This window comes from Rhincodon typus, chromosome 17, assembly GCF_021869965.1.
Source record: "Rhincodon typus isolate 14 chromosome 17, sRhiTyp1.1, whole genome shotgun sequence".
NCBI classification, from domain to species: domain Eukaryota; kingdom Metazoa; phylum Chordata; class Chondrichthyes; order Orectolobiformes; family Rhincodontidae; genus Rhincodon; species Rhincodon typus.
Window position 1 is genome coordinate 55,774,241 of NC_063348.1, and position 27,086 is coordinate 55,801,326.

Genomic DNA, 27,086 nt, shown 5'->3' on the forward strand with positions numbered 1-27,086 from the left:
AGGATCTTTGGTGAATTTCTGCAGTGCATCTTGTAGATAGTACACACTTCTGCTACTGAGTGGCAGTGGTGGAGGGAGTGAATGTTTGTGGATGTGGTGCCAATTAAGCTAGCTGCTTTGTCCTGGATGGTGTCAAGCTTCTTGAGTGTTGTTGGGGCTGCACTCATCCAGGCAAGTGGGGAGTATTCCATCACACTCCTGACTTGTACCTTCTGGATGGTGGACAGGCTTTGAGGAGTCAGGAGGTGAGTTACTCGCTGCAGTATTCCTAGCCTCTGACCTGCTCTTGTTGTTACTGTTTTTATGTGGTGAGTCCATTTGAGTTTCTGGTCAATGATAGCCCCCAGGATGTTGATAGTGGGGGATTCACTGATGGTAACACCATTGAATGTCAAGGGGCGGTGGTTAGATTGTCTCTTATTGGTGATGGTCATAGCCTGGTATTTGTGTAGTGCAAATGTCACTTGCCCAAGCCTGGATATTGTCCACATCTTGTTGCATTTGAACATGGACTATTTCAGTAATAGAGGAGTCACGAATAGTGCTGAACATTGTGCAATCATCAGCAAACATCTCCACTTCTGACCTCATGATGGAGGAAAGATCATTGATGAAGCAGCTGGAGATGGTTGGGCCAAGGACACTACCCTGAGGAACTCCTGCAGAGATGTCCTGCAGCTGAGATGACTGACCTCCAACAACCACGACCATCTTCCTATGTGTCAGGTATGACTCCAATCACCGGAGTGTTTGCCTCCTGATACCCATTGATTCCAGTTTTGCTAGGGCTCCTTGATGCCACACTCGGTCGAATGCAGCCTTGATATCAAAGGCTGTCACTCTCACCTCACCTCTGGAATTCATCTCTTCTGTCCATGTTCGAACCAAGGCTGTAATGAGATCAGGAGCTAGTGGCCCTGGCGGAATCCCAACTGGGCATCACTGAGCAGGTTATTGCTGAGCAGGTGCTGCTTGATCGCACTGTTGATGACACCTTCCATCACTTTACTGACGATCGAGAGGAGACTGATGGGGCGGTAATTGGCCGGGTTGGATTTTTCCTGCTTTTAATGTACAGACAAACTTGGGCAATTTTCCACATTGTTGGGTAGATATCAGTGTTGTAACTGTACTGGAACAGTTTGGCTAGGGGAGCAGTAAGTTCTGGAGACAAGTCTTCTGTACTATTGTTGGAATATTGTCAGGGCCCGTAGCCTTTTCTGTATCCAATGTCTCCAACCATTTCTTGATGTCACATGGAGTGAATTGAATTGTTTGCAATGCTTGGCATTTCTATCTGTAGATTGCTACAAAAGATTCAGCCTTATCTTTTGCACTGATGCGCTGGGCTCTTCCATCATTGAGGATGGGGATATTTGTGGAGGCTCCTCCTCCAGTGAGTTGTTTAATTATCCACCATCATTCACGACTGGATGTGGCAGGACTGCAGAGCTTAGATCTGATCCGTTGGTTGTGGGATTGCTTAGCTCTGTCTATCACTTGCCGCTTTCGGTGTTTGACATGCAAGTAGTCCTGTTTGGTGGCTTCACCAGGTGGATACCTCATCTTCAGGTATGCTGGTGCTGCTCCTGGCATGAGCTCCTGCACTCTTCAGGTTAGATCCCCTGGCTTGATGCTAATGGTTGAGTGGGGGATATGCCGGGCCATGAGGTTACAGATTGTGCTGAAGTACAATTCTGCTGTTGATGGCCCACAGCGTCTCATGGATGCCAGTCTTGAGTTGCTAGATCCGTTTGAAGTCTGTCCTATTTAACACAATGATAGTGCCACACAACACGATGGAAGTTGTTCTCAATATGAAGGTGAGGCTTCGTCTCCACAAGGACTGTGCGGTGGTCACTCTTACCGATACTGTCATGGACAGATGTAACTGCAGCTGGCAGATTGGTAAGGATGAGGTCAAGTATGTTTTTCCCTTTTGTTGGTTCCCTCACCACCTGCCGCAGACCCAGTCTAGCAGCTATGTCCTTTAGGACCCGACCAGCACGATCAGTAGTGTCGCTGCCGAGCCACTCTTGACGGTGGACATTGAAATCCCCCACCCGGAGTACATTTTGTGCCCTTGCCATCCTCAGTGCTTCCTCTAAGTGTTATTCAACATGGAGGAGTATCGATTCATCAACTGTGGGAGGACATACGTGGTAATCAGCAGGAGGTTTCCTTGCCCATGCTTAATCTGAAGCCATGAGACTTCATGGGGTCTGGAGTCAATGTTGAGGACTCCTAGAGCAACACCCTCCCGACTGTATCCCACTGTGCCACCACCTCTATAGGGTCTGTCCTGCTGGTGAGACAAGACATATCGAGAGATGGTGATGGTGCTGTCTGGGACATTGTCTGTCAGGTATGATTCTGTGAGTATGACTATGCCAGGCTGTTGCTTAACTAATCTGTGAGACAGCTCTCCCAATTTTGGTACTAGCCCCCAGATGTTAGTGGGGAGGACTTTGCAGGGTCAACAAGGCTGTTTCCGCCATTGTCTTTTCCGGTGCCTAGGTCGATGCTAGGTGATCCATCTGGTTTCATTTCTTTCAGAGTTTGTAGCAGCTGGTACAAATGAATAGCTTGCTAGGCCATTTCAGAGGGCAGTTGAGAGTCAACCATATTGCTGTGGGTCTGGAGTCACATGTCAGCCAGACAAGGTGAAGGTGTTGGATTTCCTTCCCTGAAGAACATTAATGTACCAGATGGCTTTTTCCGACGATCAACAATGATTTCATGATGGTCAGTAGATTCTTAATTCCAGGTATGGAGGGATGTGGACCAAACACAGGCAACTGGTACTATATTAATTGTAAAAACCGAATGGCATGGACTAGTTGGGCCAAAGGGCCTGTTTCCATGCCGTAAACTTTATGACTCTTTGACTATGATAATGACTCAACTGAGGGCTGACAAGTATTTGAGATAGAAAGATTTTCAACTTTCCAGACTTGGATCAACAATTCCACTTGAGGAAGTGATGTGGGAATGGCTTGGTGTTGTTAGAATTGATATATAATTCAAGACGAATTTGACTTTCACTACCACAACTACCACAACCACAGCTAAAACAATATGAGACGGTGAAATGAAGAGATAGTCTACTTTTAAAAAAAGAGAATTGCAAGCATCCACAAACAATTGTGCTCCAAACAGAAAGTAAATGGGCAAATAAACTATCTGAAAGAAGGTAGCACAAGATGTTGACAGGTTCCTGAACCAAGTCTGCCTCTCACCTATTCAACTGATCTCCTTAACAAAGTGACTCTTAAAATGTGTAAGTTTCATGGTGTCATAATACATGGTAATTGGAAAATTAAACATTAAAAATCTGTTGGGCGCTTTTGCTTTGTATTTGTAATGAATAGTAACAAGTAAATGTATTGGGAGCAGGAGACTATTCAGCCCCTCTTGCCTGTTCGATAAAGTCATGCCAAATCTGATTGTAAACTCAAATTCACATTCCCATCTACAAAATAACCTTTCAACGCCTTGCTTAACAAGAAACTTTCCACTTCTGCTTTAAATGTAACTAAGAATTCTGCTTCCACGACCTGTTTAGGAAGAAAGTTCCAAAGACATGTGACCCTCTGAGAGAAAACAATATTTCACTTCATCTGTTTTAATTGGGTGGCCCCTGATTTTTAAACAGTGACTGCTCCTACTTATTTTTATTTCATCCACTTTAAATCTCATTGTTCCTCAGCCATCGATGAACTACGGGAGAAAGATTAACTGGTTGAAATCCCTTCATAAGTTAAAACAGATACGATATGATTTTAACATCTTTTGCAAATGCAGTTTTTTATATTTTTTTCTATTAAAAGCATACTTTTTCGACAAGGTCTCAGATCACTCGTGAACATAAGATTTGACACATAGAATAGAACTTATTATATTACTTTGAAATGAAACAAGAAAGGTAAATTTCATTTGTATCAACGTACAGAAGCTATCAGAGTCAACACCTGGTAAAAACACAAACTATTTAGGGATGCCCCCAAGTGGTGGTTTACTCAGCATTCTGAAGCTTATTTTGAAAAATCTACTTGAATGTTTAACCACTTCCAGACTTCAGACTTCCATCTCCAATACAACTATGACCTTCCCACCACTATGAGGTAGGAAGTGGTGAATGAGACCCATTTATAATTCCTCATATGATAAAGCAGATGATAAAACATGTCCATATGCAGCAAGAACTTGTTTGTAACAAGATAAGTGGAAAATATTTTTCATGCCACTGAAGTAACAAACACAAACCAGTTCCAGTTAGATAACGTCCAGCCACCTCCAATTAACATTTAACGATATTAGTGTCACAATTACAGTACTGTCAATACCCTGCTAACAAAATTGATCAAAATGTAACTGAATCAATCACCTATACATATTAAGGCTACAGCGGGAAGTCATAAATCTGGAATTTAAGAATGGAAAATCACCTCTTGACTGCATAGAGCCTATCCACCATCCACCAACACACAAATCAGGTATGTGATAGAGCATCGAAGTATAGAGTCATAAAGTTATAAGGCTTGGAAACAGACCCTTCGGCCCACCATGTCTATGCTAACCACAAACACCAAATTATACTGATCCCATTTACTTACACTTGGTCTATAGCCTACTTTCCCTGGCATTTTAAGAGTCATCCAGATGCCTCTTAAATATTGTGACAGTACATGCCACCACCACCTTCTCAGGCAGCATGTTCCCTATTTCTACCGCTCTCTGGGTGAAAATAAAGTTTCTTAGATCTCCTGGGAGTCATTTACTCCTCACCTTAAACTTATGCCCTCTGCTCTTCGAACATCTGCTGTGCAGAAGAGATTCTAATGATCTACACTGTCTATTTTTGCATAACCCTTTCAGATGCCCCCTCAGTCTCTTCTGCTCCAAGGAAAATAAACGCAGCCAATTCATGCTCTCCTCATAAGTGAGACTTCTTTTCCCAGGCAACATCCTTGTGAATCGCCTCTGCAATCTCTCCAGTGCATTTGTGTCCTTCTGATAGTGTGGCAACCAGAGCTGTACACAGCATTCCATCTGTGGCCTAATCAATGTGGAATAAAGTTGTAGTAAGACCTCCTTGCTCCTATAGCTTACACCTCAGCTTATGAAGGTAAGCATCCATACACTTTCTTCACCAGCCTGTCTACCTGTGCTGACACCTTCAGGGATCTATGTGACTTGGCCAAGTTGTCTACCTTATACGCTGCAGGCAAGGCTGCTCTGAGGCATGGTATATTGGCAAAACCATGCAGACACTGCGGCAACAGACGAATAGACACCGCGCAACAATCATCAGAAAGGAATGCAATTTCTGCTCCAAGTCACACATGATTCTGACTTAGAAATATATCATGTTCCTTCAACATCTCAGATCAAACTCCAGGAACTCTCTTTCTAACATCGCCGTGGGACCACCTCCACCATGCACACTATGGTAGTACAAGAAAACAGCTCACCCCTGCCTTCTCAAGGGAAATCTGATGTGGGTAATAAAAATGTCATGCCAAATGACATGCCTATGCTGCCCAATGAATTTAAAAAACTCCATAGTAATTGAATTAAAGGAAATTACCCTGGACGAGAATGTCTTTGTGGTACACATGCAGAAAAGCTTATAAAGCCTAGTACACAACAGGAAATTGTAAGTGCATTTGCTGCAATTTTTATTTTAATAAATATCTAAGGGACCATGGTCATACTTCTTTAAACCAAGTTCTCTTGAGAGACACCCAGACTGGGAACACATATTCAGGTAGTTATATCTACAGGAATGTGCAACCAGGCATATAAGGTGAACTAAAACAGAAATTGCTGTTGAAACTCATCAGGTCTGGCAGCGTCTGTGTTACATATTTTTTAACATGCGCAGGTTTTCCTGTTCAGACTGACTGTACGGTAAGTGATGTGACAATGACATCAGCATGCTTGAGCAACAAATTGACAGAAGAGCTAGAATACTTTGTACTGGACAGAGATGGAATTATCTCAAAGTGCAGAGTGCACTTTAGTTTAAGTAAAGGAGTTTTGAAGAAACCTAGACCTCAGTCACTCATAGGGAGAGATAAACCTATGCGATCCACAACAGGTTACGCAATGGGATGTTTAGATATTATTAGTGGAAGCAAGCCGCAAAAGAGTGACACATACAATAACATATACATATATACTGATATATAGGCAGGCACATAGCGAGGTTATAATGTTTCCATATGCATATACATGTAAATATATACTGTATTTTACAAATAGCATTGCACAGGGGCATATGCAATAGCTTCGAACAACATGTCAAATCCTGACGTATTTCATACTAGATAGTAGAAAGGGGACTAGATTTATAATATCAATGATAAACAGTTGTTCTTATTGTTATAGAATGGAGAGAAAAATGATCTAATTTAAAAATCTCTCTGCAATTTTATATTAAGTACCGATGTTTCCTCTGATCCTCATTTGTGAAGAACTTCTTTTATTTTACTTTGTTTTTGATTGTGGACTAGATTGAGAAAAGGACCTGCTTTACAACAAAGGCCTGAGGAAGGAATTGCTGTACTTTCAAAAAGCAAGTTACTAAAACTTATTGTGTGTCATGTTTACACTGTTGCTTTGCAAGTGATGGGAGGAGACAACAAGTAGCTGTGGGAATTGTGAGAAATTGTGTCAAAGGTTATCACCTTGATGACAACTTTTTGATTGGTTCCAGGGTAGCTAAACAGTTTGTGGGCGTAAACGAAACAGGAAGAAGCCCTTGGACCTGTGGAAGGGGAGGTGGTCTCTCCTACAACTCCCCCATCCAATAAAATACCCAAAGCTAACGGAAGTGAGTTGTGTTCTCTCACCAATCGCTGTAAACTCTGGCTTTTAACCAATAAGTCAGAAACTTAATTCTGTGAGTCTTGTGAAGAAGTGAAGAAAGAGATCAGAGATCTGAAGAACTTGGCTAATAAGGGGAACACCCATCGGATCCTGAGGACTGATGCCATTGAACTGTTTCCCCAGTACTTTCTACCCTCCATCCATAACACCATTGCTTTCTTTCCTGCCTGTGTCTATCTGTACTGGGGTTTCAGAAAGGGATCAGAGTTTTAATTAGTGGAATTATATGTTGACAGTTCATATTTGTTTACCGGTAGTTGGAATCTATATTTTGTAGTAAATGGTAGTTCTTGGTAAGTACAGAGAAGTAGTCTGGGTTTTCTGGTAGCCTGGGTTTATCAGAAAGGTAAATTGGGGACTTTTTGTATTTTGATATGATTTTGTGATTATTCTGGGAAAAGCAGGGCTTGATTTCTAGTATATTACCCCAGTGAGGTGTGATACAATTAAGGGATTTCATGAAGAGGTAATGTGACACCAACATTTCAGATTCATTGTAAATAAGTCTATGAGTAACAGTGACAGTAAAACCTATTTTATCACACCAGTGAACAGATTAAAATTGACTCTGACCTGTATTCCCTGATTGTTCTGTTTTTGGGCAGGGTCAACATTCGTGCCTTTTTTTTAATTCAATCGTGGGATGTGAGCATCATTAACAAGTGATGGACATGATGCCAGGGTGAGGAAGGCAAATGCATACAGTGGCTTTGAGGGACATCAAAGCAAAATGCTGAAAAAGTGCATGAGGGAGATGGGGGTGGGGGTGGGTTCAAGTGGGATTAAACAAAGATTGACAATATTGACTGGGGAATAGTTAAAAACAATGGGATGAACAGAGAAACTTTGCCCTTTCCATAGAAAGACCACAATTTGCAACTGTGAACAGTGTTTCACACACTATATATTTAGATATGTTGTGTGATGATTGTAATAATGTTGTAAACTGTATTTTTTCACTCATTCATGGGATGAGAGCATCACTGGCTAGGCAGCATTTATAGCTCATCTCTAATTGCCCAGAGGGCAGTTAACAATCAACCACATTGCTGTGGGTCTGGAGTCACATTTAGGCCAGACCAGGTAAGGATGGCAGTTTGCTTCCCTAAAGGGCATTAGTGAACCAGAGCAATGGATTCACAGTTATCATTAGATTCTTAACTCCAGATATTTATTGAATTCAAATTCCACCATCTGCCGTAGCGGGATTCAAACCTAGGTCTCCAGAACATTATCTGGGTCTCTGGATTAACAGTCCAGCGATAATACCACAAGGCCATCGCCTCCCCTTCATATAGGAGCTTGAAAGAGAAGGAACAAAGTCAGCTTGTTTCTTTCTGATGAATAGCATATTCAATGTATTGGGCAGTTCCTCCTACCCCAAACCCACAGCAGTCCAAAGGAAAAGACTTGTGAACAAGCTTGAGAGCAAAGGACTGTGAAAGCGGGGCCTCTCGATCTTTCTGTGGTCAGAAGCGGCCGGGCGTGACCCGCTCTGGGGACAGCGGCAGGTGGAGAGTTTGACTGGGGCAGTACACCTGTCACACCATAACTCAGGTGTCCTAAGGCGAGCTCAGGGAGGACAGAAACCTCCCGTGGAGCAGAAGGGCAAAAGCTCACTTGATCTTGATGTTCAGAACAAAATTGTACTAGCAATATAACAGATCCATTCTAAAGTATTATTCAAGTAGTTTACTTTTAAATGCTATTTCTTCTGCACATCTACTTGCTCACTATATTCACTCGTTTACAACAGAATACTTATATCTGTGCTGTACAAAAGAGCTATTTAACTATTGTTTCTTTCCTGATGAATAGCATACTCAATGCATTGGGCGGTTCCTCCTACCCCAGTCCCACAGCAGTCCAAAGGAAAAAAATTTGTGAAGGAGCTTGAGAGCAAAGGAACAATGATGGCTTGTTTATCTCATTCATCAATTTGAGTTAAATATTGACGAAACCATGCATTCTTGTCTCTCGCACTCTTTACAGTTCACCATTATGATTAGTTTCGCACCTTAGCATCCTTAAGCTTATCCCAGTTGGGTGTAATGAAGTACCAGATTCCATCTCCAGCACCCGGCAAAGTAATCCCTCGGATTAGAAGGATGACAAGGACAACATAGGGGAAGGTGGCCGTGAAGTAGACAACCTGTGTATAAAGGGCAGAAATTGCAGTTGCTTATTTCCAGTCAACAAATGGTGCTAATCACTGCTGTAACACTACAAAATGGTAAAGTGCTAAATGAGAGGATAATATGACCCACCTTTCCTGATGATTTTATTCCTTTTGCCAGGGATAGATAGACAATTATCCAGGCCAGTAACAGAGTCATTGCTAACTCCCACCTTATTTCCCCAGGATATTCAATCCCGTCAGAAATCTTTAAGACAAAGTACCTGTGAAGAGGTGATATCAATCAGGACAGTATTGCATAGTTAAATAAGACACACATGAATGCATACGGTGACCAGGGGAAATTCTTGATGTGTGATTGTCTAAAGTGGGTGGTAATGACTGAGCTACCCTTTTCATTTCTGTCCCCATCTTTATTTTGCATCGAATGGACACAAATATTGGCACAGATATATAATCGACTGCCAATTAATTTCACCTGCGTAATGCAATAGCACACAATATTTGTCTGTCCCTATGATTTTATACCGTAGATATAATGAAGTACGAGCATGTTATTTAGCAATTTAATTCCACCCCTAGTTTCTTTCAGTTTTAAGCTTCACCTCTTTTGATCTGGTTGGCCATTTCATGTAAATTGCTCCAATTAAAATCAGTCTGATGATAGGAGACATCCAGATGACTGAAATGTCAAATATTTTTACTTTCTTTCATAAGTTTCCAATACAAGTGCAACAGAGGTTGCATTGCCAGAATTAAAATAGCCACACAACTATTATTTTGTGGAAGATCTTTGTAATTAAACACATCTGCACTTTTTAGTCAGTAAATCCTGTTTTCCATTTTCCTCTTACTACATTTGACTTCTTGCCACGCACCATTCCTCAGCCACCATTAGCGGTCCCAGGTTTCTGTTTATACGGTTGTTCAGATAACCACTCAAATACTGAGAATGGGATCCCAGATAAGATAGTCCTCCAGCTTTTCTCCCTCACTGACCTGTTTGATTTCATTGTATTTCACAATTTAGAACTAAATTATAGCATTCATATTGAGCACCCTCCCTTACTTGAAGTATTCTTCACTGCCGCTGACAAAGGTTTTGTTTATTGGCCTGGTGTAGTTCACCATGGTGACATTGGAAAAAGCAGAAAGGCAAAATGTTGAATTTTTAATCTGCACACTGTTGGTATCTCCAATTATGCAGGAATCTGTTGGAACAAGAAAAAGTGATGTTAATGCATTAATGTTATGAGTGATTCTGTCCACTAATTCTATTGACTTTCCACATCATCTGCAAACATTTAAGTTAACATCTTGAGCCTTCAATATTTCTCACAAAGGCACCGAAGGCAGGAAATGCTTCTAGAGAATACTTACTGTCCAAAGAATTTCAATACGCTGAGACATAACTTCTGAGTTATTCCGAAATATTGTTAAATTGTGTGCATTAATATAAGGGTTGTGCAAGTTATTAACAAAATTTAATTATTTCAATCATGTTTTCCATATTGAATAATCTTACAGGAATGTGCTCCCATGGAATATCAGAATGCAAAATCACTTTTGCACCAATTTTATGAGAAATATTGAATTGAAATATATCAGAATTATATGACCTTAAGGCACAATTACACATGCATAGGTTAGTGTGATATGTATGGAATGACACAGTGTGACGTTTATTGTGTAGCATATTGTAGTTAGACCTACCTCTCCACAGCTTAAAGTACCCACATGGTAAAACTACTACTCAACTCATGGCAAACATGTCTTTTTTGACAAAGTCATTTAACCGAGTGCCCGCATTTAGATTTTGATGAAGCAGTACCCAATCTGTTGCAACATAAAGGCTGTATTGTTGGAAACAGGTCATAATTAGCTTTCAACAGATAATCGAAGTCACCATATCATCAAAAAAGAACAGACTGCTTTCTTTTCTCATAAGGTTCAAGCTGTCGTTTTATGCTAGACTACAGAATATCAACAGAATGCCCACTTACAGTCCTCTGCTCAATCGCTTAACCCACTTTCTCACTTGCCTCATAGACAAGTGGTGTGGTATGAGTTTGTGTGGTCTAACCTTTGAATTGGATTCAGGGAGTGTGCTGCATCTCCAAGACTCATGTAAGAATTGTTAGAGATGCCCTGAACGTATCTCACAAAAGAGGAATGATATAAGTTTGCCCATTGTTTGGTTTGTTGCTTTCATCAACGATGCATTGGATGTCATAAAAAAGAATATTATGGAATGACAATCATATTGAAAAGCATTGTGGCATTTCTTTTCACAGATTGTGTTATGTTGTTGATGGATTTACCTGGAGTTTGTCATCCTGAACAGTGGCCTCATCAATGACCTTTTAGATACCCCAAATAACCCTGGTTACAATATTACCACACCGTACAGTTCAAGAAAGTTCTTGTAAGTATTAGTTTGAAGATAACCAGGTATTTTCACCAGTTGTACCAATATGTGTTTCTTTGTAAGGCTAATTTTAGTGCAGTCCTTCAAGACCATCAGATTGCTCTGATCTTTTGTCACCAAAGTTTTGATGCCAGGCTAGCTGGAGGCAAATATGAAACATGACCATATAGTTCCCTTTGTGCATCAGAGTTCCAAGACATACAACAAAAAGACACCCCTTGTTTATGTGTAAAAGCTTTGAACGTGTGAACTGGATTTGAGAGAATAAGGGTACTGGTTTGAAGAAAGAAAACTTAAGCCTAAGTAAACCTACTACTCGGCTCATGCATACGTCTTTTTTGACAAAGTCATTTAACTGAGTGCCTGCATTTAGATTTTGATGAAGCAGTGCCCAATCTGTCGCAACATAAAGGCTGTATTGTTGGAAACGGTCTTAGTTAGCTCCTTCCAATATGTCAAAGGCTGGAGGAACATTGCATGAATTCAAAACAAACATGATAAGGATATAAATCTACAGTGACAATATCAACCAGAGGCCAATTATGCAAATGTATACCAAAGCCTTTTTGTCTACCTTGAAGAGTTTGTTGACAGGTAAGCAGTAGCTTGTGGAGCTCTGTTGCAGCTTTCACTGATGGGGAATGGTAACATGTATATGCTTTTGGGAGGCAACCAGAGACGATGCACTCACGCACTTCACTGTGAGATTTTCTGCTGCCTATGCTACTGCAGAACATTTCCAGATGGATGCTTTCTATCAAGCACCAGCTCAACCCTGAATTATCATCTAAATTCCTTGTGGGCAAGGGGAAAGGTCAGTGGGATTTCTTTTGAGCTGATTTCGTTCGAAGGTTGGATAATGGGTGTTTGGAAATTGGAACCCATTTGTTAGTCTGTAACAGGTTTGGTGATTTCATATTTAACAACATTGCACAGATCTGCAGTATTTCAGGGTGATGACTTGGTCGGGTAAGCTGGCTCCTGAATGAAAGAGTCTCAACAGGGACCCAAAATCTGACCAAATAACTGCAGACGACCTCAAAAACCAAAAAAACAAATAAGTATTAGCTGGAGAAGCAGTGGGGAACATGCAAATGATCTGTGATAGCTCAGGAGCATAATTTTAACCAGTTGTATTCTTTGCAGGTTCATGAAGTTCACTTAAATTGTATTTTTGCCAGGATACTCCAATAATTTTGTAACCCCAGAACTCAGAAGGTTGAAGGAAATACTTGTTGAAGACTCTCAAGATACTAAGGAGAGCAAACAAACTTTTTCCACTGCTCAGGGAGTTTAGGACTAGGGATATAATTTACAAATTCAAAACAGGAGTGAAATTAGGAAACAATTCAGCATGCAATGGGTGGTACATATTTGGAGCTCTCTTCTACAAACAGCAATTAAATCAGAGATTGGTATTTTGAATTTTGGAAACTAAAGATAAAAAGGAAAATGGGGAAAAAGCAAGCCAGATAGGTTAGGTTATAGATCAGCCTTGATCTTATTGAATGGTGAAACAGACACAATTGGCTAAACTGTGTTCCCCTGTCCCTACATTCCCATGGAGATTTTAAGCATAAATTTGCAACAAGCTTAAACAGGTGAGCATGCCCAAAAGGTGATACCATATGTTCACCACATAAAGCAAACATTTAACCTTAATTAGGGCATTCTATAGTCATTTGATTTGCAAGTTCTCAAACATGACGAGCAGTTTCCATACATATTGATGCCCAGTTAACTGGAAACGCATAATGTTGTGTGAACTGTGTAACATACCACAGTAGATATAGTGCAGCACAGCACAGTTTTGTATTGAATTTATGTATACATTGTAGCATAACAAAATCAGGAAATGCTGGAGAAACTCAGCAGTCTGATGGTGCGTGTGGAGAGACAAATGAAGTTAACATTTCAAGTTAACTACACATCCAAAGAACAAATTCTGCTGATTTTCTCCAGAACTGTCTGTTTTTAATGCAGATTTCCAGAATCTGCATAATTTTGCTTTTGACAAATGTAATATGTTCTGTGTAACATAGTTCTGTATATAATTGTGGTACAGTTTTGCACGTACTCTGAAACACAGTGTGTTTTGTATCTTGAAACAAATAATGTAATAAACACATTATACTATGCGTATTATATACCATATGACAGTGCAGTATAACCATGGTATACATATGGTATGTACACATAGTGTGTTAGACCCCATGTAACACACTGTGTTAAATATCTTGGAACAGTATATAATACATCATATATTGTGGTGTATGGTGTTATGGAGTGTGTGTACGGCACAATATAGTTTGGTGAAAATTGTATGGCATAATGTGATTAATACCAAGTAGCAACATGATGTATATTGTGTAACACAGTTCAATCTGTTCTATATAAAACTGTGTATACATTATATTAACACAAAAAACTATCATGCAGCATTTACTATGTAACACAGTTTGGAAAAATCCATGTAATGCACTATGTTAAGCAATGTGTCATGCACTAAGTGACTTTGTATTCTGTTCATATCTTTTCTCAACACCATTTTTTCTGGATTGAAATCAGATCATTTACCCGTAATAAACACCAGAAGATGGAAATTACTGATACAATGTAGACATGATGGATTAACACATTTGTACTGAATTTGCTTCTCTAAAGATCCCTTTAACAGATCCAGCAATCCGTTTAAATTAATGTCTGGAAATACGAATTAGATGCTAGCCTGTTTAGTGTGTTTACAATAATGTTGCTAATATTATTGAATAGATTAGTACATTTACATATGAAAATGATATTAATTGCAGGCTAATGGAATCACCAAAATCAAAATCCCTGTAAAAATGAAATGTCAGCATGTTTCTGGTTTAATCCAACCTCTCAGTTATCTTTCTCTTCAATAATCTAAGTACAATTTTAACAATCTCAATAATTGGTCCTCTTCCTTAGAGTTCAGAAATATGATACAAGATGTTCAAAAATAGAAGTTGTCCAATCAAAGAAATATTTGTATTTATGTAACACCATTTACAATCTCAGAAAATCCCAAAGTACTTTACAACCAATTAACTACTTTTTTAAGTATTGGTATTGCTGTGCAACAGCTAATTTGCACACAGCAGAATGTGAGAAACTGCAATGTGGCAATAACCAGCCAAATTGTTTTAATTATAGGAGCTGAGGGGTAAATGTTGCTCATGATAACAAGAAAAGCTCTCCTGTCCCTCCTTGAAATGTACTACGGGAAACATTACATCCACCTGAAAAGGCAGTCAAGGCCTTGGTTTAAATTTTGATCGAAAAGATGGTACTTCCAATGGTGCAGCACTCGCTCAGTACTGTACTGGAGCATCAACCTCAGTTGTTTGGAGTGAGCTTTGAACCGAAAGTGCCACTTCTGAGTCAAAGCTAATACACTTTGCATTATTAAAATGACATAATCTCACAGTACTGTATTTCTCATATCAAAGGTGAAATAATGAGATAAGGCAAATTGCAGATTAAAACAGCTGATTTTGTAAAGCCGACTTTTCCAGTTCAGTTGTGTTAATATGTAATAAAGCACAGGCATAGCATGATGCATGCATTAAAAAATGTATACAAGCAATAAAATTTCTATGTATGCAAATATGCATTAAAATCAATACCAAAGTCATTCTGCATTACCTTTGATCTTAAAGCATTTTTTTTGCAGATGAGTAGTGAGAACGTGGAATGCATTACTGTCTGCTGTTATCTGCCAGCTGTTAGGTTTAACCCATATTACTTTTATATTACATTGTGATTTTCCAAAGTTAGCAGCCTTCATTTTCCTATTCTTTAAGATTTTGTTTCTGTGAATAAATTAATGAGATGCATCATTAAGATTTCAGTCTGGGTTAGAACACCTGCAGGAACATTAAATGAAGATCTGGTTTTACTAAGTCTTTCTGATTAGCTTAGTCCACCCAGTTTGAAGACCAGGAACATCCAAATCCGGAATGGTAAGGATTAGACCTCGTCTACTTTGTTCCAACAATGAGCAGTAGCTCAAATTAATAAAAACACCATCTTCTGGGCCAATGTAAGTACGTAGCTCCTCACTTGCCCCTACCCCCAGACCTGACAGCAAGACTATTCATTTGTATCATGTTAGGGTCAGAACAAATGAATTAGGAGCTAAATTAAGATTATTGTGGTTAATTCCATTTAAAACCCTACCATCTGGTAGAGAAATATTTTCATCTTGTCAGCCTTGCCTGAATTCAAACTCACGCCTCTGAGCTGAAATAAGATCATCCTTATTTGACGTGCCTATAAAGGCCTTTGGAGATAGGAAGAGGTTACACGTTCATCATTGCAATTAGAATGTAATTATGCTGCAGCACATCACTGCTAATTCTCTCATCCATTCTTCCTCCAAGCCTTGTTTCCCCATTGGGAGTGTGTCAATTTACCCCAATATTCAATGGCAACATTGGTGTGACAGCTTATTAGACATTGCTACTGTGGCAATTGACATATTGACTTTTCTGTTACATTATTACTGATGTAACTTGCTGGCACATTGGTAATCATATCCTTTATGCCCAGTTCAAGTTGCGAAGCTAAAAAAAATCCGAAGGTACAGAATTATTATAGAACAGAGGCAATCTAATTCAATGGTTCAAATTATGCCATAAGGAAGAAAGGTACATTTCTAACAATTTGTACAATCACATGGGCCCAGATCTCAGTTGGTAATGAAGGAGCTGCGCTCACTGCTGACATGGATGGAATCTGTCCACAAAGATCCAGCAGTCTCATTGAATGTGGATTTACCCTTTCCCAGCAGTAGTTTTAACCTGGGACCAATTCAAGGGGTTCTCCAGGCATCCAGCAACAGTGATGTCATCAAATATCATAACATCCCTACAGTGTGGAAACAGGCCCTTTGGCCCAACAAGTCCACACTGACTCTCAGAGCATCCCACCCAGACTCATGCCCCTATAACCCATCTAATCCACACATTCCTGAACACTACAGGCAATTTAGCCTGGCCAATCCACCTAGCCTGCACATCTTTGGACTGTGGGAGGAAACTGGTGCACCCGAAGGAAACCCATGCAGGCACAGGGAGAATGTGCAAACTCCACACAGACAGTCGCCCGCGGGTAGAATTGAAGCCGGGTCCCTAGCACTGTGAGGTAGCAGTGCTAACCACTGAGCCGCTGTGCCAACCCTAAACCTAGGCACATCCAGGAGCCCATATAATAAGATGATAAGCAGCCAATCACATTGAAGTAATCTCACAGAAAATAAACCAAGAGGTAAAATGTTCTGACTATTCTTCACTTTTAATTACAGACAGTCAAAAAAGTGATTGGGTCATACATGGTATTAAGGTCAAAGCTGAAATCTCATTAAAACAGAGCATCAATATCTTTTGTTTTAAAAAAATGTGATTTTTAATATTATGGAGTAATTTGACATTCCAATTCATTAGTTTTTTTTAGGGACAGTAAGGCTGTTCAGCAGTAATCCTAACTGTATTGTGCCATTAACACCCCAGCAACACCTCATCAAACAGGGTGTGATATTTTTCAAAGGCTAATACAGCAAGGCTAATAGTGTAACAGAGCAATTTCTCATAAGTTTGGCAATTCCTAATTAATTACAATTGATGGGGAATTCAGCAGCATTCCCTGTAAGAGAAGCATAAAATTACTGCCAGCTCCTGGATTTCAAACTTTAAAAGTGCACACGCGAACCCTCCAGAAGGCGGAGTTTCAGAGGAATAATGGTCGTGAACACTAACGCTGCTCCTTCATCAGATGCAGCGCTCCGAAAGCCTGTAGCTTCAAATAAACCTGTTGCACTACCACCTGGTGTCCTGTGATTTCTGATCCCGTTTCTCCATTATTAGTGTTACAAAAGCAGTGCCGACGTGACCAAGAATTTGAGATTATATACCTTGATACGTTATTTTTGCCTTCTGCTGTTTTTGGAGTCTTTGATGTTTGAAACTGTTATACCTTGGTGAAATCATGATTGCAAATTTGAATTGGTTTACAGAGGGCAAGCAACTTCTTTTTATATCGTTAATACTTGCCTGACACTTCCATGTTTATCTTGAAATATTCAGGAAACTATTTTTTTTACAATCAAGTTACCTGCTTTTTTATGCAAGATAAAAATTGAACTAATTTAGGATGATGACAGTATCTCTTGTTTATTACATTTCATCACTGACCCTTTGAAACCATCAGTTGCAATTGTATATTGCTCCAGCTGTCCTGGGATCATAATGGTACATCTCAGTAATACCATTAATGAGTGGGGTGTTTTAATCAAGCTAACTGCTCACAGTGGCACTGAGAGTGTACTTATGTGTTGCACCAAGCATTGCCATAAATCTGATCATGTTGGAACTGAGCGGGTGAGAATAATTGTGACAACTGAATGATCTACGCTCAAGGAAGCGATATACGTGGCATTTTGAATTGATGAGGATTTGGTTACATCTTGTTCCGAATCACTGTTTCGAGAACATAGAGAGATCAATCAAATGGTGATTTATTGACCATCATGCAACTGTATCTGCAGCTGATTAACAACAAATTTAGCATTGGATTGGGAATTAAATACCCACCCTCGGAGCCACAGTAAGTGAAATTAGGGCATCTGTAACAAACGAAATGAAGGAAAATGAAGGTGCTTAACCTTATTGGAGGGTTATTTATAGAGTTTTAAATTTTAAAAAAGTGATGAAATTCGATTATACACAGACAAAATGTTGACATTCGAAAAATTACTGAAACAGGCTTATGGCCTCACAGTCTTGTGCAAACACTGAAAAACGGCATATTTACTACTTGCATTATAAGCATATTGTAAACAATAACAATTCCTGAGTATTATAGAGAAATATAAACCATTACACATTTGAAGGAAATTCCTTAACATGAATTATGAGCTTGTTCCACAGTTTTCATTGTATCTGGGCTAAACTTGAGTCCGTTTATAGTCAAAAGGCAGAACATGCTAAATTGGAGCAGATAAATTTCTGACACCGACTGAAAAAAAGGGTGCCACTGATCTAATCCATTGGCACCAAATCAATGTGGGCCTTCCTGGCTGGGATCACTAATTACATCCATTCGAAACTCTTGGGATCATCGGCTCAAGAGAACTCTGTGAAATGAATGCCTTTCAAAGTAAAAGATTCTAACATTAACCCGCGACAATGAAATTTATTGCCAGTAACTATCCGTACAGTTACTTTCTTTGGCTAGCATTATCTTTAGACACAAATTAATGCATGTCGAAGAAGAGTGGAGGTGATCAGAAGAACATTTTGTAAAGGTCAGGTTCTTACAGAAACAATGGTCCAGAAGTAGAATCCATAAAATCTTTTGGCTGGGTTTCAAGTAAATATTTGGAAAAAAAAAAATTTTGTAAGACTTTGGTGAAAAGGCAAAGGATTGAGGGGGGACAGATCTTGCAGAAAGCCAGCACAGATGTGATGGGCCAAGTGGCCTCTATCTGCCCTGTAATATATTGTTAATGCATTTGACCATCTTACTTTTTCAATAACTCAAAATCATTAGTGATAAGCCAGAAGACCCATTCACAAGCTACATCTCTCCAAGATCACTGCAGTTACTTGAATTTATTGACCCTCCAATAAGGTAACATAGTCCTACATGAGTGAAGGCGACAATGTATATAAAATCACACTGCAATCCAAATTATTATAACAGCAGCAGTAAAATGACTAGCAGTAACCTCCTTTCCGATTTCCACTAGTCAGCAAAGATGGATGAAAGTGAAAAGTAAATAAAAGCAATTAAGGCTCAATATTTTGGAAGATGCTGTGGTCTCTGTTAGCACTTTACAAGACCGCTTGTAGTTTTAAGGTACTTTTATGTTGCACAGATATCCATGGTGGTCCCTGTAAAGCAAGCGCATGTCTTTAAGAAAAAAAACCTCTTCCAGTAGGCAAGAAGATTGGGTGAGTCCAAAGAATAGGTTCTGCAGTGGTTACCCAATAACAGCTTGTGCTTGTCTCTACAGTTTGCAGTGTTCCATCTATTTTCGCAGGATGCCCAGGGAAGGACAGGTATGCACGATGCAAAAAGGTAGAAGAGAGTGTAGCATATGATGATGTTGTAGTACACAGCAATCAAAACTGAGATGATTAACATAGCGAGTCCACATCCTACAAACAGAATGAGAAATGAGACAATTTAATATGCAATAAGGTGTTTTTTTTTTTTAAATAAAATCAACATCAAGAGGAGTCTATCAGCTTCAATGCCTTACCTTGTAAGGCAGGAATAGCTTTCCACACGGATATAGGGCCTTGACTGGCAAATTGGCCAAGTGCTGTTTCCAGAAAGAAAATGGGGACTCCAGCAAAAGCAAGCATCATCAGGTAGGGAATCAGAAATGCACCTAAATGGGGGAAACAATGAATGAACACACCACTCAGATTATTATTGATCAACCACAGATTCTAAAATGATTTTAAAGCAATATTGAAACTATGTCATGAAATCTAGGAATCTAATGCCATATTTTATTTATGATTACAATATCAATTCAATAGATCATTACAAAAAAATCAAATTAGATGGACTTAATAATAAGCAATGATCACATATTATAAAAACAACTCAGAAGAAGAAATATTTGAAATGCAATGTAGAGACACAGTATGACACTGGAGGGCACTACAGGCTCAGCATTTGAGAGACTGTACCTGTACCGAGAAGAGGGGGAAATTACTGTCACCAAGAATCTAAAGATCTGAATCAAACAGCAGTCACATCATTTCATCTTGGTTGATAGATAAAACTATCCATTCCAACCTCCTGTTCTCTACAGAATAGTCCGGCTGCTGGTGATCTCCAAACTGATTCAATACATTGGGGGTATCTGGGCTGAATCTGGGTTTTGTTCTCTACTCAACAGAATTGATTTCTGCATTTTATAGCAGTTGTAGCTCCCTCAACCAATGAACTCACTTAAAATAAACAGGTCAATGAACATTATACAATGGACAGCATGTCTATGCAGCAATGAGAAGATGGCAAAGTATAAAGCCAGAAACTGATCATTTACTTCCTTATGTTGAAATGGCACTCCTGCTTCTGAGCCTTTAGTTCAAAGAATATTTCCACTCTCCCATCAGATACGTTTATCTCCATTTCCTTGCCAGCCTTAATCATGATCTAATTCAGAAATATGATAGGTCCTTCATAATAGAAAGAGCAAGTGCTGGAGAAATGCATTTCTTTCTCTTTCAGGTTTCCAGCATTCACAGAATTTTGCTTTTCTTTGGGTTGTCTTGTAAATTTGGAAACTTACACAATATTAAGTGATTTCACTAAATTTGGTTACAAAGAGGAGGAGGTACAATTTTGACATTGACCAATAATGTAAAGGGAAATAAGTTCTGAAGAAGAGTCATTCAGGACTAAAGAGTTAACTATTTCTTTCTCCACAAATGCTGCCAGAGCATAACAGCATGTTATGGTTTCAGATTTCCAACATCCTCAGTATCTAACTATTATTAAAGGATAATGTTGCTGTTTTGGCAAATTGTTAATGTCTGACCATTCCAATCAGCAGAACATAGCAACCACAAAATGTTGGGTAAATCACCCATCTCATTCTTAGTCCAAGCTGCACAGCTGCAATTTTAAACAAATCCAACAAGGGTTCCTAACCTTAACCTTAAACCCAGTCCCTGATAACTTTGTTCAAACATGCAGATTGGGTTCTCATTAACTTTTTCAGGATCAGCTAATATTAATATCTGAGTGAGGAATTTATATCGTTTCCTAGACTAAGAAAACGTCCAGGTAGACGTTATATATTTGGCAGGTTTCTTAATGGATAGGAAGCAGCACAAATTATTCTACTGCTTCTCCTGGCTGTTCAGGGAAGCTTTGAGCCTCTCTCTATATACTTCGCCCCCACACTGTGGCTACAATTCTCCTCCCCTGGCACTTCAAAATCCCTTGTGCCAGAGGACATGCCCTAAAAACTTATAACTGTAAAGTGCATTCATTTAGACAGTTTGACTTCCAAATAACCTTACCTTTAGTGACAGTGTAATGATATTGATAGCTGTTTCTGCAGTTGAAAGGATACAATGTCTTTTGAGGTACATTTTTTTTTAAATCAAAGAAGCGTCATATAGGACCTGAAACATTAACCTGCTTCTTGCTCCACAGATGATTCCAAACCTGTTGAGTTTCTCCAGCACTTTCTGATTTTTATTTCAGATTTCAAGCATTCACAATATTTTGCCTTTATTTTTGTTTAAATTGTTCATGAGGTGTCATTGGCTGAGCCAGCATTGTATTGCCTGTCCCTAATTGCACAGAGAGTACAGTAGTTAAGAGTCAACCACTTTGCTGTCGGTCTGGAGTTACATACAGTCTAGACTTCCTTCCCCAAAGTGCTTTAGTGAGCCAGGTCAATGTTTTATATACAACAATTGACAATAATCATGCTGCCAGCTTACTTGTTACTTCAGAAATTTATTGAATTTATATTTGACCACTAGTGAGAGCGAGATTCAAACCCATGACCAGAACATTAGGACTTCTGGATTATGAGTCTACCACTACACCATCACCACGCTTAATAAAGCCAGTGTGAGCTCTTGCTCTGTGGCAAGACCAGCACAGTATTAAATTCGGCCAATACATCAACAGACAAAGCATGCAGACGCTGAAGAAATAATAATATTGCAAATATCTGTCACAGGTCAATAACTGCAAAGTACAACATTTAGCTGACACACCTGAGTTACTCTGCCAAGTCCACATTCAATACTGCTAAATTTAGTTTTGAGGTGTAATGCCTGAACAAATTCCACCTTCCTGTCAGCTCAATTTTATTGTTAGCATAGACTGGGCTGCAGCATCCAAAATCCCACATTTAGAAAAAGCACTGGAAGGCAATGATACTGTGACAGGGGTCTGAAGCCCAGGTTATGTTGAATTAACTACCAAGATTTAGGGTGAAGGTCAATGGCCACCTTTACAGGGCAACTAGCAACCTGAAAGAATTCCCATTCTCCCAACATTATCCATTTAATTGTGAGCAAATTATGTGGAGTTTTGTTTGGAGACATATGGCAAAAGTGGTAGGACAGCCTGTTATCACAGAGTTCCAATTCAAGATAATGGGCTAGAAAGCCAAGGCAAATGAAAATAAATTATTTTTCATTAGCGCTTTATTATCTAGAGTGTATTTCCTGCGAGGTTGGTGGAATCCAATTCAATGGTGGCTTTCAAAAGGGATTTTTGATGCCAAATGCATTTTTTAAAAATGTAGAGTTAATAGAAACAGAACAGGGAAGCTAACCTCATTTGTAGCTCCTTCAGAGAATTAGCAGAGAGATGGCTTATATGGAGTTAACTATCTCTTGACATAGAACCAACAGACTTGCACTATCCAATGCAAACTGAGTGAACTGCAGCTCAATTTCTGCTTAGGCACTTTACAACCTCAGGGTCTCAATATTGAGTTTGACAACTTCAAAGCATGAAATCTGTCCTCCATTTTAATTTAACCCATTCTGCTCCTCTACCCACTCTGTGTCACGCTTATGGGTTTACTCTAAGCAGAGCTCACCAATTTTCTGCTATTAACACCTAATATGAACATCTACCCTTCCTCCATGATTCCTCTCTGCTACCATTGGCACAAATTTTGAATTTTGCTCCAGATCACAATTCTCATCTGTTCCACATGCTTCTTCTGTCCCAGCTCCTCCCACCCACCTTTCCCAACTGCATAAAAACTTCATTTTTCTCACCCCTTTCAAAAACATACAGATGGGACTCAAAACATTAGTTCTGTTTCTCTCCCTAGAGATCCTGCCAGACCTGCTGAATTTCGCCAGCATTTTCTGTCTCTCCAGCACCCACGGTACTTTTACTATACTGGAAGCTTTACCTGTTGGGTGGGGATGTAGGACTCAGGTTGCGAAGCAGTCTTAGAGCAAGAAACAACTCTCCCCCAGATCCCCTGCCCAACCCCCACCCCTACCCACACCAAAATGGAAGTTCATATGTAGCTCCAGCCTAAAGAGCATAGTACAGGAAAGATGACAAGGGAGTCCAGAAACAAGGGGTCACATATGGGGTAGGCAATTTAAAACTGAGATGAGGAGTTTTTTTTTCACCCAGAGAGTAGTGAGCCTGTGGAATTCTCTGCAACAGATAATGGTTGAGGCCAAAAAAAAGAATGCTTTCAAGAAGAAGTTAGATATAGTTCTTAGGACTAAAGGGATCAAGGTTTATGAGGAGGAAGCAGGAACAGGGGACTGAGTTGGATGATCAGCCATGATTAAAGTGAATAGTGAATAGTTATGGGAAGAATATTATTAAGCTGGAGAGGGTTCAGAAAAGATTTACCAGGACGTCGGTGGAAATGGAAGGTTTGAGTTTTTGGGAGAGGCTGGATAGGCTGGGATTTCTTTTACTGGAGCATAGGAGGTTGAGGGGTGACCTTAGAGAGGTTTATAAAATCATGAGGGATATAGGTAAGGTGAATGGCAGGTTTTTTTTCTCCCCTATGGTGGGGAATTTCAAGACCGGGGGTAAATTTTTAAACAGAGATCAGGAAGATTTAAAAAGGACATGAGGGCAACTTTTTTACACAGAGAGTGGTTTGTGTGTGGAATGAACTTCCAGAGGAAGTGGTGGGTGAGGCTATAGTTACAATATTTGAATGAGTAAGTGAACAGGAAATGTTTGGAGGGATATGGGCCCAGTGCAGGCAGGTGGGACTAGTTTAGTTTGGGGTTTGAAGTGGCTGTATGAATTTATTACCCTATAAATGGTGCAGGGGACTGGAAGGGCCGAATGGCACATTCCTGCTATATTTTCTATGTGTCTACTTAAGAGAGATGTAAATCAGATGAGTGAGTAATAAAAAAAAATGGACGTAAGTAAGTTACATGTGGATGTATTCATGTGCCCATTATCCGTAATGGCTGTTTTGTAGAAAAGTTTGAACTGTAGAAATGAAAGGGTAGCAGAGCTGCTCAACTTTTATCCAGTTCCAGGCCCGGGATACACACACTCTATGTCTGAACAACACTGTGGGGTAATGTGGCCCCTCTACTGGGCCATTTTAAATCGATTGATCTCAGACATTTCTGGGACCTTCCCTAACAGTCTTTACAGTGCCTCAGTTGAACACCTTGAAACGCCAACGGATCACTCACCTAATTCGCATGCGCTAATGAAATTGGCAGAGAAACTGAGTGTAATTTCACACAACTGTGTCTTCAAATGGGAGTCATTTTGGACAATTTCCCCAACACTCTCCCCACCCACCCCCCAAGTAATCCTCCAATTCCTGATAATATCATCACCACAGCATCTTGTAATTCTAATGACCCATGGGCATATTCTCAACTGTAATTAATTCTTTGCAGATAAACAGGAGTACTTCCTGATAACAGGTCTCACAGCTCTGAGAGAGAATGATAAATGCGGCTCGTGGATATCACCGCAAAAACAGCTTTAAACCCTTCTTAAAATAACACTTAAATAATATTTACAAAGGGTCGATGACACGTGTAAGTACAGCTGGCGATGAGAGAGCTTGAACCAAAGGGTACAGGCACGTGGAGTCAGCATTCTCGCAAGGCCGACGGTTCCACTTCGGCGACTATCACAAGATTAATTCGCTGTTGTCGAACTAAGAGAAGTTAATGTGCAAACACATCGCCAATGTTAACGCCCGCATTGCTTAACAAAAAAAAAGCAAAATCGAGGAAAATGATCGCCCGATGCTAAAGCACGAACACCGCCTGATTCCCCGAAAGTTTTAAACTGAATACATTACATCAAGGATAAATCAAAAACGCCATTTTTTATAAATGAAAAAAAGAACTGGTCGAAGTTGGGGGGTCATTTTTGCTGCATTATGTATCGCAGTAACCCAAACACTGATTTGTGAAAAGCACAGCGGAATAAAGAGATAACAATTTCTGATAAGAAGGGTCCAGACCCGAAACGCCAGCTTCCCTGCTCCTCTGATGCTGCTTGGCCTGCTGTGTTCATCCAACTCTACACCTTGCTATCTCTGATTCTCCAGCATCTGCAGTTCATACTATCTCACAGGGGAATAAATACTCCGTTCCTGAGGCCTCGTGTCCTTTCCTAGTATTCTTCCCGCTACACAGTGAAGCACAATCCTCGGAATTAGCAACAGGAGTGGGCCACTCGGCCCATCCAACCATTCAATTAAGGTCATGGCTGCTCTGACTGTGGCCATTCTTGTCTTAATTTGCATTTCGTTTCCGTCACAGTTTAGTCTATGCTTCGGCCCATTGATTTCCCGGACCTGAATACCATTTTTCTCTGATGAAGAGTCACATGGACTCGAAATGTTAGCTTACTGTCTGTCTCCACGATGCCGCCTGATCCACTGTGATTTCCAGCATTTTTGTTTTGTTTTTAGAACAGGTTCCAGCGTCAGCAGTAATTTGCTCCTGTCATTTTGTCTCCCTCGTTCTATCTTGCATTACTTTCTCTCCCCAATTTGAGAATCTTTGCCTTTGCTGATGTGTGGACCTATGAGTAAGGCAGTTAAAATACGTACTTTATGCAGCTGGACCTGGCGTTTTAGGGCGAATGAACCCATTTGTGATAGGACGCCAAAACTGCACCATCACAATTAAAGCTATGTTTGGGGTTCAATAGAGAGCGATCATCTAAAAGCATTTTTCAACGTTTTACTAAAGGCGAACATCCCAGATCCAACACAACTGAACGGCTGTTTAAAAACTGTCTGTACATTCTGGTTATTTTTTTGCAGCGTTTATTTGCTCGATTTTATATCAAGCTTCAAGATAAGTTCCAACATTTTCCAACATTTCAGATTTGTAAAAAGCAGCGCTTTTTATTTTTGCTACATGTTTAAAGGCCCGTGAACTGTTTCATGCCAGCAGACACTAAAGCGGGAGATCTGCGATCTCCATACGCGATGGATAACTTTAAAGCAGAGTTTATCTCCATTTCTGGCCAACATTGCGCATCAGGGTGTACATTGCGAATTCGGCAGGCTGTGGTAGTTTAACTGGAAGCTCAGCCTGTCGCCCGTTTTGGTCAAAGTTCGCCAAAACTGAACCGAGTCAAAATCGTAATCAGTCCAGCGCCATCAGAGCAGTGAAATAAAACAAAGAATTGCCGATGCTGAAAATCCGAGACAAGCAAGAACAGAAAGTGCCGGAGAAGCTCAGCAGGTCTGTAATTATCTGTGCGTAGAGAAACAGAGTAACGCTTTTGGTGGGACACTGGACTCGAAATATTAACTCTTGTTTTTCTCTCCAAGGATACTGTCAGACATGCTGAGTTTCTCCAGCAATTTTTCTTCTTATTTGTTTCCATCACAACACTCCAAGTTCAGCTGCTGAATGTTTGTTTCAAAACCAAATTTAGATCGAATTCTAAACTGAACAGTTTATCTTTCTTAACCAACCTTGATACTGAAAGGTAAGGCCACACCAGCGATAACAGGTTCATACCTGATGGAGAGATAGTAGGAACTGCAGATGCTGGAGAATCCGAGACAACAAGGTGCAGGGCTGGATGAACACAGCAGGCCAAGCAGCATCATAGGAGCAG

At 40.0% G+C, this 27,086-nt stretch overlaps 1 protein-coding gene across 1 annotated transcript in view; it reads right to left on the reverse strand.

Annotated features, from left to right (window-relative positions):
• The window catches only part of slc6a5 (solute carrier family 6 member 5), a 61,709-nt gene that overhangs the window by 24,875 nt on the left and 9,748 nt on the right, over window positions 1-27,086 (reverse strand). The window contains exons 5-9 of the mRNA XM_020518693.2: window positions 19,747-19,878; window positions 19,469-19,642; window positions 10,101-10,242; window positions 9,162-9,294; window positions 8,912-9,046 (exon numbers count right to left, since the gene is read on the reverse strand). Of these exons, the coding sequence (XP_020374282.2) occupies window positions 8,912-9,046; window positions 9,162-9,294; window positions 10,101-10,242; window positions 19,469-19,642; window positions 19,747-19,878 (716 nt within the window). The remainder of the gene's footprint in view (window positions 1-8,911; window positions 9,047-9,161; window positions 9,295-10,100; window positions 10,243-19,468; window positions 19,643-19,746; window positions 19,879-27,086) is intronic.